We start from the raw sequence: 15,597 nt of genomic DNA, 5'->3' as shown, positions 1-15,597 counted from the left end.
CTCTCCCTCCTCCCCCCTCCTCTGGAGAAGGCCTACTAAAAACCCAGCTCCCAGGAGGCTTTTCTGACTTCCCTTCTTTCACTCTCAAGAGTTATTTCCTAGTAGATGGAAACTACATGACTAGCGTGAGATCTTCAGTGAAGCAGGAAGGCGCATTGTGCCCTTACACGCGTGCCCCTGAGGCCCAAGCCTCACCGTGCCGCGGCCTCGTACAGAGGTCTGTCCCGTCACCACGGGGGCTGCGTCGGGCAGTCTCTGAGCCATGCTCGTCGCTGTTTCTCCTCTTAGTGCAGGGAAGGCGCTCAGCAAACACCCGTGGGGCGCTCCCCGGAGACACCCCGACACCCCAGGCCGCATCGAGATGTGATCTCCACGGTCTCTTGTCTTTCAGAGCACCCAGTGCATTCCAGAAGGCTTGGAGAGCTACTATGCCGAGCAAGACTCCAGTGCCCGGGAGAAGTTCTACACCGTCATCAACCACTACAACTTGGCCAAGCAGAGCATCACGCGCTCTGTCTCGCCCTGGATGTCCGTTCTGTCGGAAGAGAAGCTGTCCGAGCAGGAGACGGAAGCCGCCGACAAGTCAGCCCAGTGAGATGGGCAGCTTCCTCACAATGTGTCATTCGAAGGTAACAAAGGGACTTGGAGGGACGTTTCGTCAAATATAATTACCGATAATTTAGAGGTTACTCATTTATGGTGCAACTGCTTCTGTTTGCTAATGCTGCTTTGCCAATAAAACTTGCTGCCGACCGCTCATGGGCATAAGATCAAGTGCATATCAGCATTGCTTAAAGAGCTCTGACACCACTTTTCATGTTAAGGAATCTTAATTTAGCTACTTTACTGGGATTTATTGGATGCCATCAAAAAGTAAATTTACACTGGATATGCAAGGGGTCTGGATTCAGATGAATAATGCATTTTGTGGAATTGATTTTTACTCCCCTCCCTGCCCCCTGCTGTTTGCGAACCTTACTCCACAGCCATTTTTAGAGTGGCCCCCACGTGGCTAAGAGCAAGCCGTACTTCAGATTTCTGCCAGCCTTCAGCTGGGTGGCAGCGGTGTCTCGCCATGGTGCCCGGCGGTGAGAGGTGTAGAGAAGGAAGGAGCTAGGACGTCTGGGGGCAGGTGCGCCCTTTTCTTCCCTGCGCTCACGGCCAAGTGTGCGGGTGTCCTGCCTGCAGCACAGCCGCTTGGGCGGCCCTGCCCCTCCCCTGGAGTGGCACCTTGGTGTGGAGAGCCCACGCATGTGGCACGTGGGGGGAGGAGGGCTGTGGGAGGACCCTGGTCCGAGGCCTGAGGACCCCCGCCCCCTGTAGGTAGTCCGTCTGCTCTGTGATGTGTTGAATAGACTCCTGTGGTCTTTTTTGTTCTCTCCTGCTAATGAGTAAATTTGCACCCACAGCCCTGTTAGTGAGTTTTTAAGACCTTATTTGTGCTGGGAAAGTGAAAATGTACTTGCTGGGAAGCCAAGACTGATTTTTATTTTGTGAACTAGAAATCCTTCGATGTGAGAAGCAGGCTGGGGGGAGGCTGGGAGGGGCTGGCCTGGCAACTTGCAGATCCAATGAGGACATTTCAGTTCCCGATCTTTGTAAGGAAATTACATTTCAACCTGAATCTTGACATTAAAGTATATGTTTACAAAATGGCCAGTTAGCTAAGCTATGTGTGTAAAACCATTAAATAGAAACAAGACGCGCAGACATCTTCTCCCGTGTTACCTGTGCTGTTGCTGGTGGACGTGTCTGAAGTTTCACTGTTTTCGGTAGATCGCAAATAAATGACAACTAGTTCGAGATCTGTTGCAAACAAGTGTGGTGGCCACGGCCGACTCCATCACCGCTTCCAGACCTGGATTTTAGTATGGAGGGTGTTTTGAGACCATGGCCTCGTCGTTCGTGTGCTGAGCTCAACCACACAGACACCTCTGTAAGCGTTCAAGCCCACGCAGACGCACTGCTCAAGCAACACCCCTTAGTATTTTCTAGTAGACATTTTATTGACGGTAAACGCATTCACATGTAACTTCTGACATTTCACTCCGTGCAAATAAAGAACACAAGGGTCCCCGTGGCTGCACCACAGACCGGCTTTGCAGGGAGCAGCTGGGGGCCCCACGAACGCCGGCACGGACGTGGCTCCAGAAGCCCAGTGCCTCCCGCTGCAAACAGGCATCCCTATTTGGTTTCTAGAGGAACGGGTACACAGGGCCAAGGGCAGCTGGCCAGGTTCCTGCTCTGGACAGATGCTCCTGGGCCCTGGCGGTCCCTTGTGAGTGCCCAGGGCCGGTGGCCACACGCCTTCCCCGACAGGCAGGCATCTGCCGGACTTCTGTATCCGGACCCACTGACGGTACACCGAGTAGCTGTAGTTGCGTTTATTAGATCCATGAGGCAAAGGTGAGTTTTCTACAATATAGTGACTGCAGCACTTGGCTCAGGCAGACAAGAAGCCACAGGAAACAAAGTGATGACCACTTGTTGTGAGAAGTTATTACCCAGCACTTCTCCTAAAGCCACCGGAAGGGCAAGGTCGGTGCTTCCGGCAGCCCCTCCACATCGGCCTCCTGTTAGGGTGCCGCCGGCAACGACCCCCCTCTCCTCCACCCTGCCTTGGGACTGCCACACAGACCACCTCCAATCTGCGTTTTCTTTTTCAGCTACTAAATGGGCTGAAGACCACAGGTCTGGGCGTCCCTTCTGTGAGAGTATGTAGGTCTGTCACGGCCCCCCTCCCCCCAAATGCGGTATAATCTGGGCACAGCCCTGCTCCGATGCCGGAGCCCCTCGACGGCGCACCGCGCGCCAGGTGTGAACGGGGCAGACTAGCTGTCGTACCAGTCCAGGAAGAGCAGGGAGAAGGAGCACATCACCAGGAAGAAGAGGACCCACACGCGGAAGCCAGCGTTGTTTTTAATGGCCTGGGGGCGGGAGCAGGGACTTCCGTCACACGGGGCTGTGGTGTGAGCAGCCCGCAAACGCTCCATCTACCTGCGTGTGTGCTCTCCCTACCCTGGAGCCTGCGCCTACCTTACGAAGCAGGTGAAACCAGAAAGTGGGTTTAGGACCCACCAGAAAACAAACCGGCGTTTCCCTCCTGGCTGGCCCTTCCTCACACGTCCTGCTCACTTCTCCCAGGAAACACCCAGAAACAGCCCACGTGGGGCCCAGGGTTGAAAAGAGCATCGCGGCTGGTGTGGCTGCTGTCTGCTAGCGGGACAGCGGCCCAGGAATGGTCCCACGTCAGCCCAAACCCGAGGACCACACTCAGTGTCCAGCCCCAGCCTCAATAAACGGGGACCAGGGCTCTGGTCCCCATCCGTCAGGGCGGGGGGTCCAACAAGCTGCTCCGGTGGCACCCACCCCTGGTTTAGGGGGCCGGTCCAACCCTTGCCCAGAGTGACCTCATGTGCCTCCCTCAGGTCGCGCCCTTGGAGGGCGGGGAGTCCTGTCTCTAGTTAAGAGCAGGTGCCGGGGGTTTGGCGAGGACAGAATGTGACCGCCCCCAGTCAGGGGGTCAGCCCCGCGGGCCGGGCCCCAGAGGCGCTCCCGCAGCCTGGACGTGGGGCCGTGCCGGCGAGGCCCGGGGGGCCCGAGGGCACTCACCTCTCTGATGTCTTCGTTGCCCTCCTTGATATTCTCAGTTGCCCCTACGACTAACTGGTGAATGCTGTCGATCTCCGCTTCCTACGGAACAAGAGTGACCGGTAGACCCCGCCATGATCTCCTCCCCGAGCGTCCGTACGTCCGTAGCCAGCAGGGCTCATGAGTGTGAGCCCGTGGGTCCTCACTGTGCCCCGAGGGGATGTAACCAAAGGGAACCTTAGGGTTCAGAGAAGTTTAGTAATTTTCCCAGAGTCACGCAGCCACTGTGTGGCAGGCCTGGGACCAGAACCCGGTGCCTGTCCCCCCTTCCACCCCAAGCTGCCACCTCCTGTGCCACCTGCCAGCAAGAAGGGACACTCCCGAGAGCTCCCGTGGCAGCCACCACATGCCAGGGGCTTCCCTCTAGTCTCGCGTATCTATGAAGTCCAGAGACCAGCTTCCAATGCGTGGGCTTTAAGACCCACACGCCGGCTTGGGGGAGCGCGTTGCGTCTCACTGTGTGTGTGTCTCTAAAAAAAAGGCCTAAAACATGTGACGATATTGGCTCCCGTGTGCTGAGAGCCTGCACGAGCCGAGAGCGCGTCAGGTCCCTCGACCCCCAGCCCTGACGGTGCGGCGGGGGCGTCCACCCAGTGTGCAGAGGGCGGCGTGGCTGGCGGCGCCCCGGTCACCCGTCCACGCTGGAAGTCCAGATCGGAGCCAGTGTGTGACCCTACCTGGCCCCCGAGCTCTCCTGCCACACTGAGCTGTCCCCAGGAACGGGTCGTGTGCTCGGACAGGGACACTCAGCTGCTCTATGTGTCAGGAGGCTGAAGTGACAGGCACGAGGCTTCTAAGTGAAGGCTCAGCACACACACACTTGAATAGGTCCTTCAACTGTTAGAAAAGGCACCTCTCACGAAACTGAACTTCCTGTTAGGCTGCATGTACCTAATTCACAATGATTCAACTCTGGTTGTGAGGTTTCTGGCAGGTTTTGTGGGGCGGGGCCGGGGGGGTGGGTCTTAAGCCGACACGGCCAGTGTAACACAATGCAGCACATGACATGGTCTTTGAAACCCTTCCAGGGCCTGCAGATGCTAAAACCAGAAGGCCAAACTTGCCAGTCAGGTTGCCGCACGTTGGGCCGGCTACTGGCTGGAAGAGGTTCGGAACTGGAGGCAGGCAGAAGTAACACGAAAACCCACCTGTGAGAACCACCCTGTTGCCTGCGTGAGGGGCTCCTGAGGCGGCACGGGCACGGCATTCCGAGCGGGGCCGAGTGTGGCCCTAGTCATGCCATCGACTGACCGGCTACGAGCCGCCAGGTGTGCTGGGCGCCTCCCGCAGGTCACCTCTGGGCCGCACGACCGCCCTGCGCGGGCCACTCCGTTCGCAGCCGGGAGGTCGTAGCTCAGAGGTGCCCAGAAGGGAGGTGTGCCCGACCCCCTCCTCTGTGCGCTCCACCACACACACGGCTGCCCACACGCAGGCTGCGCGGGGACCCGGGGCCGTCCTGGGGGGGGGCTGGCCGGACGCACGCAGCTCTGAGCACCCANCTGCGCGGGCCACTCCGTTCGCAGCCGGGAGGTCGTAGCTCAGAGGTGCCCAGAAGGGAGGTGTGCCCGACCCCCTCCTCTGTGCGCTCCACCGCACACACGGCTGCCCGCACGCAGGCTGCGCGGGGACCCGGGGCCGTCCTGGGGGGCGCTGGCCGGACGCACGCAGCTCTGAGCACCCGCGCACGTGGCTGCACAGATCAGGCAGAGAGCAAACATCCTGACTTCACAGTAGATTCCTTGAAACCAAAACTTTTAAACCATGATTTTTTTTTCTTACCTGTTGTAGTACCTTCTCTGTGAAGATTTCTTGGAGTCTGGAAATTTCAACCACTCTCCCTTCGATTTGCCTTCATTAAAAAAAAAAAAAAGTACATACAACTGTCAGTAGGTGGCAGTCCTAGTGGGAACGTCACACATTTCTAAATAGACCGTGTAAGTGAGAAATGGAGGGGACACCACCAGAGTCTCCAGAGAGAGGGGACCCCACGTCACCCCTGAGAGGAGGGGCACCACGCCATCCATGAGCGAGTGAGGGGCACCACGTTATCTGTAAGGGGGAGGGGCACCACCTCATCCGTGAGGGGGAGGGGCACCAGGTGGGGCTCAGGGAAGGAGGCGGCTGACCTCGCACGCACCGGCTCTCCTTGGAAGTCTGTCACTTAGGGGGCGCACTGCAGTGAGGACACTCGCCCTCCCTAAGCTGACCCACGGTGCCCCTGCTTGGGGTCCACACCCCGGTGGCAAAAGGCGGGCTTCCAGTGCTACGCAGCCCAGTAACGGTAACGCGGTGGGGCTGAGACGCCCGTGGGCCGACAACCCCACTCCGTCTGCGGGAGGTGGGGGACGGTGTATCTGCCACCGGACCTACTTCCTGCTGAGAGGAAGCCCTCCTCTGGTTCCCTCTGAAAACGTATCTGTGTGCAGCAACCAAGAGTCTGAGCTGCTCCCCGGTTCAGGGGCAGGAAGGGGGCCCCAGGGTGGGCTGGGGGGTGGCCNCGGGAGGACTAGGAGGGCCACAGAACGAGGGCAGAGGCCGCAGAGGGGCACGGGTGCCATCAGGGTCCCCGGGGCTGTCCCCAGGACACACTGTCGTGTCGGACGAGCCCACAGTGCAGCAGGGCTTCAGGTCCCTGCAAAAGCCCAGGCCTTCCTTCCAGATGCTCCCAACATTCTCGGGGAAACGGCCCCCACGTGCTTGCCCTAGAGGGCCAGCCAGCGACAGTCCCCACCAGTGAGCACGGCCACTCACCCTCCAGGCCCCGAGGGGGCAGACAGGGATGGGGCGGGGGGGCACCCGACCTGGGAGTGAGAACCAGCACGCGGGGGGTGACCTCCCACGGGCCCACAAGGTCAGGGGAGCCACTGAAGTTGGGCAGCTGCCTGGACCCCCGAATGGCTGAGAGGGGTGCATGTGGCCAGGGCCACAAGGGGGTGCCTGGCCATCTAAGTAAATGAATAAAGTTCCGAGCTTCTAGAAGGGTTGAGGCCAGCAGCTCAGAGGAACCACACACATACCTCACTTCATCAAACAGGCTGTTCATCTCACCAATTAGGCGCTGGTTCTCTTGTTCAAACTGTGAGGAGACAAACACATCAAGGGTGACGTCATACTCAAAAGCAACACAAAGGCAAGTGTCTAGCCAGGCGTCTGCACAGAAATCTGTGATCTGCCCTAAGAACTGCCACCACGGCCCTCCTCCTGGCGTGGAGACGTGTGGCATCTGTGTGAAAACATCGCTGTGGCTGGGCCTCTGCCGCCTGCAAGCGACGTGAGGCCCGGGGAGGTGAGAGCGTGGAGGCCGAGGTCGCCTGCGTCCTTCCCCTGCTCTCTCCCGTCTCAGCGGAGGGGTGAGCTCCAGCAGCGCAGCTGAGTGCAGGGCAGCCTCATTTCAGAGCTGGGCCTTGGCCACCCCACCATGACAGGGACACGGGCCCAGGAGCCAGAGGAGCTGTGGTCCTGGGCCTGGCGGGCCATCAGGCTTCAGGACTCAGTCTGGGTAAGGATGCCAGCCTGACATCGGGAGCCCATCAGAGCCGAGTCCACCCCGGAGCATTCGGCCGCTGCCCTCGCTGTTCCCACCAAGCGAGAGGATGGCGCGTCTGAAGCTTCGCCGTGGTGTGGGGCCAGATCTCTGCGCTGCGGGACCCACGACCCCGCCGTCATATGCCCACTCCGCTCCCTGAATGCACACTCAGCCCTGGGCCGGGTCCCTCCATGTTCTGGCCCACGTTCCACAGACACGGCTCAGATGCCACGTTCTCCGTGATCCATCCCAGGACCCCCCAGCTTGAACTTATTTCTCATGTTTCTAACCTGGGCCTAGTGCCTTGTGAAAAAAAATCTCTTAGGACGTTAGCCATTTTAAGCCTTTTAAGCTGTCCACGTCCCAAACGCCCCCTGTGACAATGAGCGCCCGAGGCAGGGAACCACATCAAACCCAAGTCTGAAAAGACCTCGCACGCATTCCTTCCTTCACATCTATTAAAGCGGCAGTGCCGTCCACGGCTATTTTCTGAGGCACTGTCTGTGCCAGGCGCTGGGTGGGGGACAGACGGAGGTAAGCTCCTGCCCTCCTGCAATCCAACAGCGCATTTGCCACCCAAAGCAACTTTGGGTTGGTAACCCCAACCGAGCTAGCACTTGCTCAGAAAAACAACGGAGGAGACACCACGCTGGGCGCGTCACATGCAGGGACTCATGTTCTCCCTGCTGTACCTCCTCCTCCGCTATACCTCCTTGCCCCTCCCCATGCCCTCCTCCCCTCCCCTCGTGCCTTGCTCACTCCTCCCGGCTCCCCCCCAGCCCTCCACACGGGCACCCTCCCGTCCTGTCTGCCAGTTCACCTGCGCCCTTCCCTGGCGCCTGTGCTCTGCCCGCATCATCTCTCTCTCTCCTCCAATCTGCCCCCCACCCCTTGGTCAGAGTGATCTAGGATGCCAGTCATGTCACGCCGCACCACGCTGGCCCTGTCCCTGTCCCTGTAGATGAGCGCTGAGGTGCAGCCTTCTGCAGCCCTCTGCCTCAACCCTGCACAGATTAGCTGAGGGCTGATGGAGGCTGAGGCGTCCCCTCACCGGGGGACTCTGACGGGTCCCTAGACACCCACCCTAGTCACATTCCTAGTGACCAGGCACATCAGGCAGATTGAATCACCTTCTACCAACTTGTCTCTTTATAAAGCTCCCCTGCACCTGACCCATCCCTACACTTCTTGCCCTTGTTGGGGGGCCGTCTTCCCACCCACCTAGGGTGGGGCTTTTTCCACTGTCCCCCAACACAGCACAGGCCCCAACACACTGCAGGGCACCCAATGTCAGCTCTGCTGCTTGTCACAACACAGAGAGGCCTCCACTACACCCCAGACCTGCTGGGTCAGAGAACGAGGGGCCAGCACTGTTTCCAGAAGGGCAGACGGGCCAGGGAGCACTCTGCTGGGCCGTTCAACCACAGTACTCGGTGACAGTACCAGGACGGCCCTTCTAATTATGCATGAAACACGCTATTCAAGGGACTAAAAACTTCACTTTTTAGAGTTTGAAAGTATCAGCCCTATTAACTGTCAACTCAACAGTTACTTAAGAGTCCGGTTGTTTACGGAAAACTACAAGGACTGTGGCACGGAGGTGCTAATTCTCCCGGGTATTACTCAGGGTTTTGGAGGGGCGGGGTAGGGGGCATTTTCTTATTTTTTTAAGTGACAAAATATGGCTCTGTCCTTTTAAATCCTCAGCCCTTTTATGCTTTCTAAACTGCTCCTAAGCAAGACCAGCCAGGGGTTTGAGGTGGTTTATTACTGGAACCTCCCCCGGGAACAAAGCTCTGTTTCCTCCCCAACTCTGGGCATGTGGCACCGCTGCCCCTCTCGCACTCCCATCAGCAGGGGGGTCAGATTCTGGCTCTGATTTCCTTTCAACCGTGGGTTCCTGCATTTGAGAAGTACCCATTCCCGGGGGCGGGGAGGGGGGTGGGGAGGAGTGAGAGAAACAAATGCCTCCAGGGATCAAGTGGGAACAAGNTAATCCTCCCGGGTATTACTCAGGGTTTTGGAGGGGGCAGGGTAGGGGGCATTTTCTTATTTTTTTAAGTGACAAAATATGGCTCTGTCCTTTTAAATCCTCAGCCCTTTTATGCTTTCTAAACTGCTCCTAAGCAAGACCAGCCAGGGGTTTGAGGTGGTTTATTACTGGAACCTCCCCCGGGAACAAAGCTCTGTTTCCTCCCCAACTCTGGGCATGTGGCACTGCTGCCCCTCTCGAGACGCAGCCCCTCTCCCGACTCGCGTCAGCAGGGGGGTCAGATTCTGGCTCTGATTTCCTTTCAACCGTGGGTTCCTGCATTTGAGAAGTACCCATTCCCGGGGGCGGGGAGGGGGGTGGGGAGGAGTGAGAGAAACAAATGCCTCCAGGGATCAAGTGGGAACAAGGCGGAGGTAAGAGGTGGGCATGGCCAGGACCTTTATGGAAAGCAGCCCCCATTTGGGGGCGGGAGTTACAATGAAACTGTGTTTTCAAAAACAAAACCAGTTTTTCCCATAGCCAGGTGCAAGGCGACCACAGAATGGGTCTGGCAGGGCTCAGGCAGATGAGGTAATGGCCAGGCTGCTGACAGCATTCACCTGCACCAGACTTAGCATGGGTTCCGATGCTGTCTCCATGGCAAACCCGCGTGCCTCACCCCTCCTGTGCAGACGAAGGCCGGGAGCAGCAGGTGTTGGCCGGCGGGGACAGGTGGTGGACACGCCTGGGACTTCAGCGGGCCTGCCCCAGTGGCCTCAGCGGAACTCCTGGGGTGACCCCTGGACCAGTCACTGGCTTCTGTCTGGGCTGTTATGTGACAGGGCCTCTTTGAGAACAGATGTGGGGATTCTTATCCGTTCCTGCCTGATGCCGAGGGTGGGGACAGACGACGGCTCCTCTACCTTCGAAGCTACATGCCCGTGGGCAGCTAACTTTTCCGTGCCTTTATCTACATCCCTAAAATGGGATGAGGACAGTAATTAATACAAAAAGACGTGCTAATGCATGTAAGTTGCTTAGGGTGCACGGCACATAGGAAGCCCTCACTAAATGTGAACTATTAATCTCTCTGGGAGTGAGATTCCAGATACGCAAAGTGAGTCCTGAAATGTTCTGAAGGCCCCTTCCACCTCTCTGGTTTCAAATTTTAGAGCCGCTGTGACTTGAGGTCATCTCGCTCTGTCCAGCGTGAGAAACGCTCACACAGCGTTCACTGGGGCCCACTGGCAGCTGCTGGCGTGGGATCCGTCCCCCAGAGGACAGGGACCTCAGAAGGTGCAGTAGCCGGAGGCCTGGTCTCCACCGTCAGCACCAAGGACAGGGGTCCCCGCAGGCTGGAGGAAGAGCGCCCCGCCCTGTCCCAGGGCCCCCATCTCTGTGAGGCGCTGGAAAGCAGGACATGAGGCCTGCACGACCGACGGGTAAGGAGGACAAGCAGGGCCCGCGACGCAGGACAGCAAGCAGCCTGTGTGGCCTCCTGCCGTGGCTCCTTCTGCTCCATACTGTTTGGTCTCCCGCCAAAACGCAGTGCTTTCCCTCAGCACAGACGGACACCCGGGGCAAGTTCCCCTCAACCACGGAGGTAGGCACCACATGTAAAGGTCTAGGACCTGCGAGCTCGCTGTAAAATGGGGCCGGCGACAGTCCCTCCCACACGGGGTGGCTTACATTAATGAACACTCGAGTGCTCAGAGTGGTACCTGGCGTGTGTTGTGTGTTACATGCGTGTTAGGCAATATTATTTAACTGCTTTTATTCCATTTAGAAGACTTCCAAATAGAGGGCCCCAAAAGGGTTTATAATCTGGTTTAAAGGACACAAATCCACACTGAATGCACTGTTACAGAAACCCTTTTCTAATCTAATCTTCTCTACTATAGTTTTAAAAAGAAAATCACTCCTACAAAGGCCTTTGGGTAGAAGATGAGGCCCAAGAAGTTATTTGCATTGCAAAGAGGCCAGAGCAGCTAACTGGGCCAAAGACTACAAACCCACCCCAGGGGCTAGGAACCCAGGGGCTCGGCCTGAGAGCAGTCTGTCCCCACCACCCCGGCCCAGGACCTCTCTGGGTTCTCGAGATGCGCTTCATCTATGCCAAACACCTGCATATTCATGGCTCTGTGACCCTCACCTCCATCCCCACCTCTGCCCCTGCGAACCTGAAACCTCCCCAGGGTGTGGGCCTCGGCTCTCAGCCGTGTGGTGCCCAGATTCTACCGACAATTCCGAGCATGGCCCAGATCCCAAGCGCTGCCAGCCAGCCCCCTGGTGTCCCAGCGGCCTACCACTGGGGACACAGGCTAGGGACGCCTTTCACGCAGACTGAAGAACAGAAGCCGTACGCATGGCTTTAAAAATTATCCTAAGGGACACACCAATAAATGCAGATGGTTTCACTTGAGGTGAGTAAACTGAATGCAGGCTTCGAAAGGAGGGATTTTCTCTGTGTAACATCAGAAAACAATTTGGTTCCACTCAGCCTGACCGCAAAACATCTGCTTACAGTAACTCAGACGTTAATATACCTGCACCACGAGTTATAAATGGAAAATCGCTCTGCAAATCATCTAACACTCTGCAACCATTTTGGAACATGTAACAACTGCTCCTATGGGTGGGATAATGAATTAAGTTGATATTATAGGGCTTAATTCATTCTTTTGCCCCGAGGAAAAATTCCAAAACGGTGATTATGAATTATGACTACAATTTGCTACAACACTTCCCAATTTAAAACCAATAGTGTCGCATTTATTTCTCTTCATTTTCAGGGTTGAGCCTGTTAAGTAAGATTCGGGTTAGTCAGCCTGTAAGATGTGGTACTTAGCTATTCCTCCCAATTAAGAAAGAAGTTAAGTGAACACTTAAGAGCTTGCAGTGGAAGCTCTGAACATTACAGCCTCCTGCCCGACCCGCCTGCAGTAGCACAATACAAATGAGGGCGTTCTTGCTGGTCCTGACCACCTTAGTCACGGACGCTGGGGCCCTGAAACAGCCAGCATTGTTGGGAATGGTCAGTAGCATGCTTTTAGACAACAACTCAGGACAGGACACCAAAGAGGGAACACAGGGCATCAACAGTCATTATGCACAGAAAAGCCTCAGGACGTGAACCTTTCTTCCTCACGTGCATTAGCTCCAACCACATCCGGGACATGTGCAGGGAACGCAGGTGCGCACAGGGACAGCAGCGGCGTTCCAGCGTGGGGGCCACCGCTGCCCAAGCAGCTCCTACGCGCCCCGCGGGGCACCCTTCCGTCTGTGCACACTTCCCGACAGTACCATGGGGTGGTGATTCTTGCCACACTGAAGTGCAGGGAGGCTAATTTTCTCACCCCAAACCACACAGACAGGAAGTGATGTAGAGGATCAGGGACTCTGCTGGGTCCCCGGGCCCGTGCTCGTTCATCACCTCTCACGGGGACAGAGCGCCAGTGGATGAGGCGCCCCTGCCGTGGGCCTTCGACCCCGTCACCTGTCCAAAGGTCACGCATCGGCAAAAGCTAAGACGACGACGCTGCTCACCACGACCCATGGGAGAAAGGCAAACTTTGTTGGCAAACAGCTGACTCTTGTTCTAGCTACTTCCTCTATGAAGTATATTAAAGGGAGAAAAAGCCTTTCAAACAGGAGGTAGAGTCTGCTTACGTACAAACGCATTCAAGAAGCAGAGCTAAGCATATTTTTTCTCTAGCAAAGAGATGTGGTCCTGTTACCTTATTTGAGGGAACATGAAGTCATTATTTTCATTAATAAAATTATTTTGGACAAATTGAAGAAAATGGGGAGACTGTAAGAAACCTGCCATCATTTGGCTATAAGAAGGGAGTATGATCTAATCATCCTTTACTTTCATTTGTTGGCTTCTCTGCCCCAGCCTGCCTCCCAGTGGAGTGTCGGGGGCGGGGGTGCCCTTTGCCTCTCCCTTCTCTCCCCAGCACGCACAGTTTCAGACATCGGCAGGAGGATGCCTCCCACGTCCACGTCTCTAGCCGGAGCGTCAAGGCCACCGCCCCCCAGACACTTCCCATAGATGTCCCAGAGGCACCGCAAACACAGGGCTCTCAAAGGGAATTCAGCATCCCTGCCCCACCCAGCCGGCTCTCCCTGTGACTGCCTGCATAGGCTTCCCAAGTCAGAAAGCTCCAGGCTCCTCCTCCCAGGCCCGGCGCGGCCCAGCCCACTCCCCACACCTCTCCTCTCTGCCTTGCCCTGCCCGGCCTCTCATCACCTCCTGACTGACTAGAACCCACGCTGCAGCCTTTCCCTGGCCACCCTCCCTCCACTCTCGAGGCTTCCGGCTCCCACGTCTCAGTCTGGGGAGCACTGAGCACCTACTCAAGGTCAGAGGGTGTGTTCTGGAACCCCGGGAGAATGTGGAGAATGGCAGGGGCCTGGGAGCCATCTGAAGCTGTTTTAGCCCGTTAACACACAGTGATGTTTGTCTGTAATGAGCCAAGATAGCCCTGCTGATTATTCCTGACAAAGTAACCACAGTCTGTGAGGGGACACCCCGAAGCAAGTCCCAGCAAAGTCACGGCTAAGAGTACGATCACTGCAATCAGTTTTGTGCTTCTGAGCCCAGACAGGAAGCCACTCATCAGGGGCTGGGGGGTAAATGTGAAACTGTACTGTGTATAACATATGTATTAAGCCGCCGCAGCCACCTGCTTGACCCATGATGCTGCTCTGAGTGTGGCAGGCACACCACTGTCCTCTCTGCACACGTGCAGCTGTGACCCCGGAGCCCAAGCCCTGCTCAGTGCTGTCCACCCTGTGCAAGGGAGAGCTGGCCTGCCTCTCTGCACCGCCTGCCACACCGAAGGGGAAAGGCTGGGGGAGCCCGTGAGTACTCGCTGTGTGCCTGGCACCATGAGGCAAGGACCTCCTGTCAGCTCACTCAGTCATGACCCCCACGGTGAGGGGGCCACAGCAGGTCAGCTCAGGGCGCCCGGGGACTCAGTCGGTTAAGCATCCAACTTTGGCTCAGGTCATGATTTCACGGTTTGTGGGTTTGAGCTCCACGTCAGGCTCTGTGCTGACAGCTCAGCTTCGGAGTCTGTGTCTCCCTCTCTCTGTGCCCCTCACCTGCTCATACTCTCAAAAATAAATAATAATAAAATAAAAACAACCACCAACCAACGACGACGACCAAGTGGGTCAGGCTTGGAGAAGAGACAGGGAGTCGGGAGAGCAAGACGACTGTGAGCCGAGAGCAGGCCCGTGCCGCTGGCCACCCTCGCGGGCCCGGCCTGCAGACCCGCACTTGTGCCACCGCTCGGCGGGGCCGGGGGGATGGGGGGGCCCCCTCCTCTGCCAGGCTGTCCGTGTCAGTCTGCCACAGGCTCCTACACGGGCTACAGCCCCTCACGCCACCAGATCCCGCCAGGGGCTCCCATGAACTACGATACAGGGGGACGTGCAGGGCGCGGGGCACAGCACGTGGCCTGTCTGCTGCACCTGCTCTGTGACCTTGCAGGGCTTTAGAGACTTCGTGCCTCATGGTTTTCACATGTACAGAGGGACCATTCCTTCTTCACTGCACTGTCATAAAGACTGAGTGAGACACACACAGGCGCGGCACACAGGGAGCACGGGTAGGTGTACAGAGTAACAGCAACCACTGGAAGCTCGTACATCCCAGAGTTCTCACTGGTGATCCTGCCTATGGCTCTGACGTTATACTCCTCAAAGGCGCTCGTCCACTCAAACACCACTCCAGGCTCTGGGAATACGGGAGCGACAGCGGAAAAGTCCCTGCACTCATGGCACTGGTGTTCTAGTGGAGGGAGAAGGGATAACGTGGGGTCTGGGGACGGAGTGGCTGGGAAGGCCTCTCTGAGGACATACTGCTTGAGACCTGCGAGGCGTATAGACCACAGTGACGACGAGGAGGCTGGCAACACAGACGCCTCAGTGGCGGGGGGACTCAAGGCTGGGATGAGCCCCGATCCCGTTCTAATGGGACAGGGCTTCGGCTCCGATCTCCATGCTTCTCTTCACCAGGGGCTTAGGTTAGAAACAAACGTGTGAACCGATTATTAATAAGCTCTACCACTTATTAACGACTAGGGGACGTTGGGCCACTTTACTGCCTGTTGCCAAAGTTAAGAGGAGATGGTAATGCCCCATCACCTCTGAACACGTTTATGAAGAGGACTGTGGAGAAAATGAGCACTAGGAAAGGCCTGTCCACTGTCAACCGCGGTGCGAATTAAGCTGCTGTCACTTGTCAGGTACAGCACTGAAAGTAGCACGCCGTGTGGGGACCAGCTTCCCAGCTCCTTGCGCCACGGGCAGTACTGGGAAACGTCCACGGCCAACCTCAGGCGGCGTATTCCATCGGCCCCGTCACGCCAACGTCCAGATGTGCTATGTGCAGGCAGATGCTGCTGCGAGTGGCGGGGGGGGGGGGGGGGGCTGTGGA

At 57.2% G+C, this 15,597-nt stretch overlaps 2 protein-coding genes across 4 annotated transcripts in view; one reads left to right on the top strand and one right to left on the bottom strand.

The window, feature by feature from the left end:
- NSG1 (neuronal vesicle trafficking associated 1) overlaps positions 1-1,803 on the top strand; it is a 28,019-nt gene extending 26,216 nt beyond the window's left edge. The window contains exon 8 of the mRNA XM_077750385.1: positions 387-1,803. Coding sequence (XP_077606511.1) covers positions 387-595 — 209 coding nt within the window. The 3' untranslated portion in view covers positions 596-1,803. The remainder of the gene's footprint in view (positions 1-386) is intronic.
- The window catches only part of STX18 (syntaxin 18), a 119,860-nt gene continuing 105,729 nt past the window's right edge, over positions 1,467-15,597 (bottom strand). For 2 of the 3 annotated variants that reach the window (XM_077750519.1, XM_077750521.1), the window contains exons 8-11: positions 6,669-6,727; positions 5,431-5,500; positions 3,613-3,693; positions 1,986-2,927 (exon numbers count right to left, since the gene is read on the bottom strand). In XM_077750519.1, the coding sequence (XP_077606645.1) occupies positions 2,832-2,927; positions 3,613-3,693; positions 5,431-5,500; positions 6,669-6,727 (306 nt within the window). In that variant the 3' untranslated portion in view covers positions 1,986-2,831. Of the gene's footprint in view, positions 1,859-1,985; positions 2,928-3,612; positions 3,694-5,430; positions 5,501-6,668; positions 6,728-15,597 lie in introns of those variants that run through there. The other variant, XM_077750520.1, reaches the window with a different exon arrangement.

This window comes from Crocuta crocuta, unplaced genomic scaffold (assembly GCF_008692635.1).
Source record: "Crocuta crocuta isolate KB4526 unplaced genomic scaffold, BGI_CrCroc_1.0 scaffold179, whole genome shotgun sequence".
Taxonomy (NCBI): Eukaryota; Metazoa; Chordata; class Mammalia; order Carnivora; family Hyaenidae; genus Crocuta; species Crocuta crocuta.
This window is presented reverse-complemented; position numbering and strand designations above follow the sequence as displayed.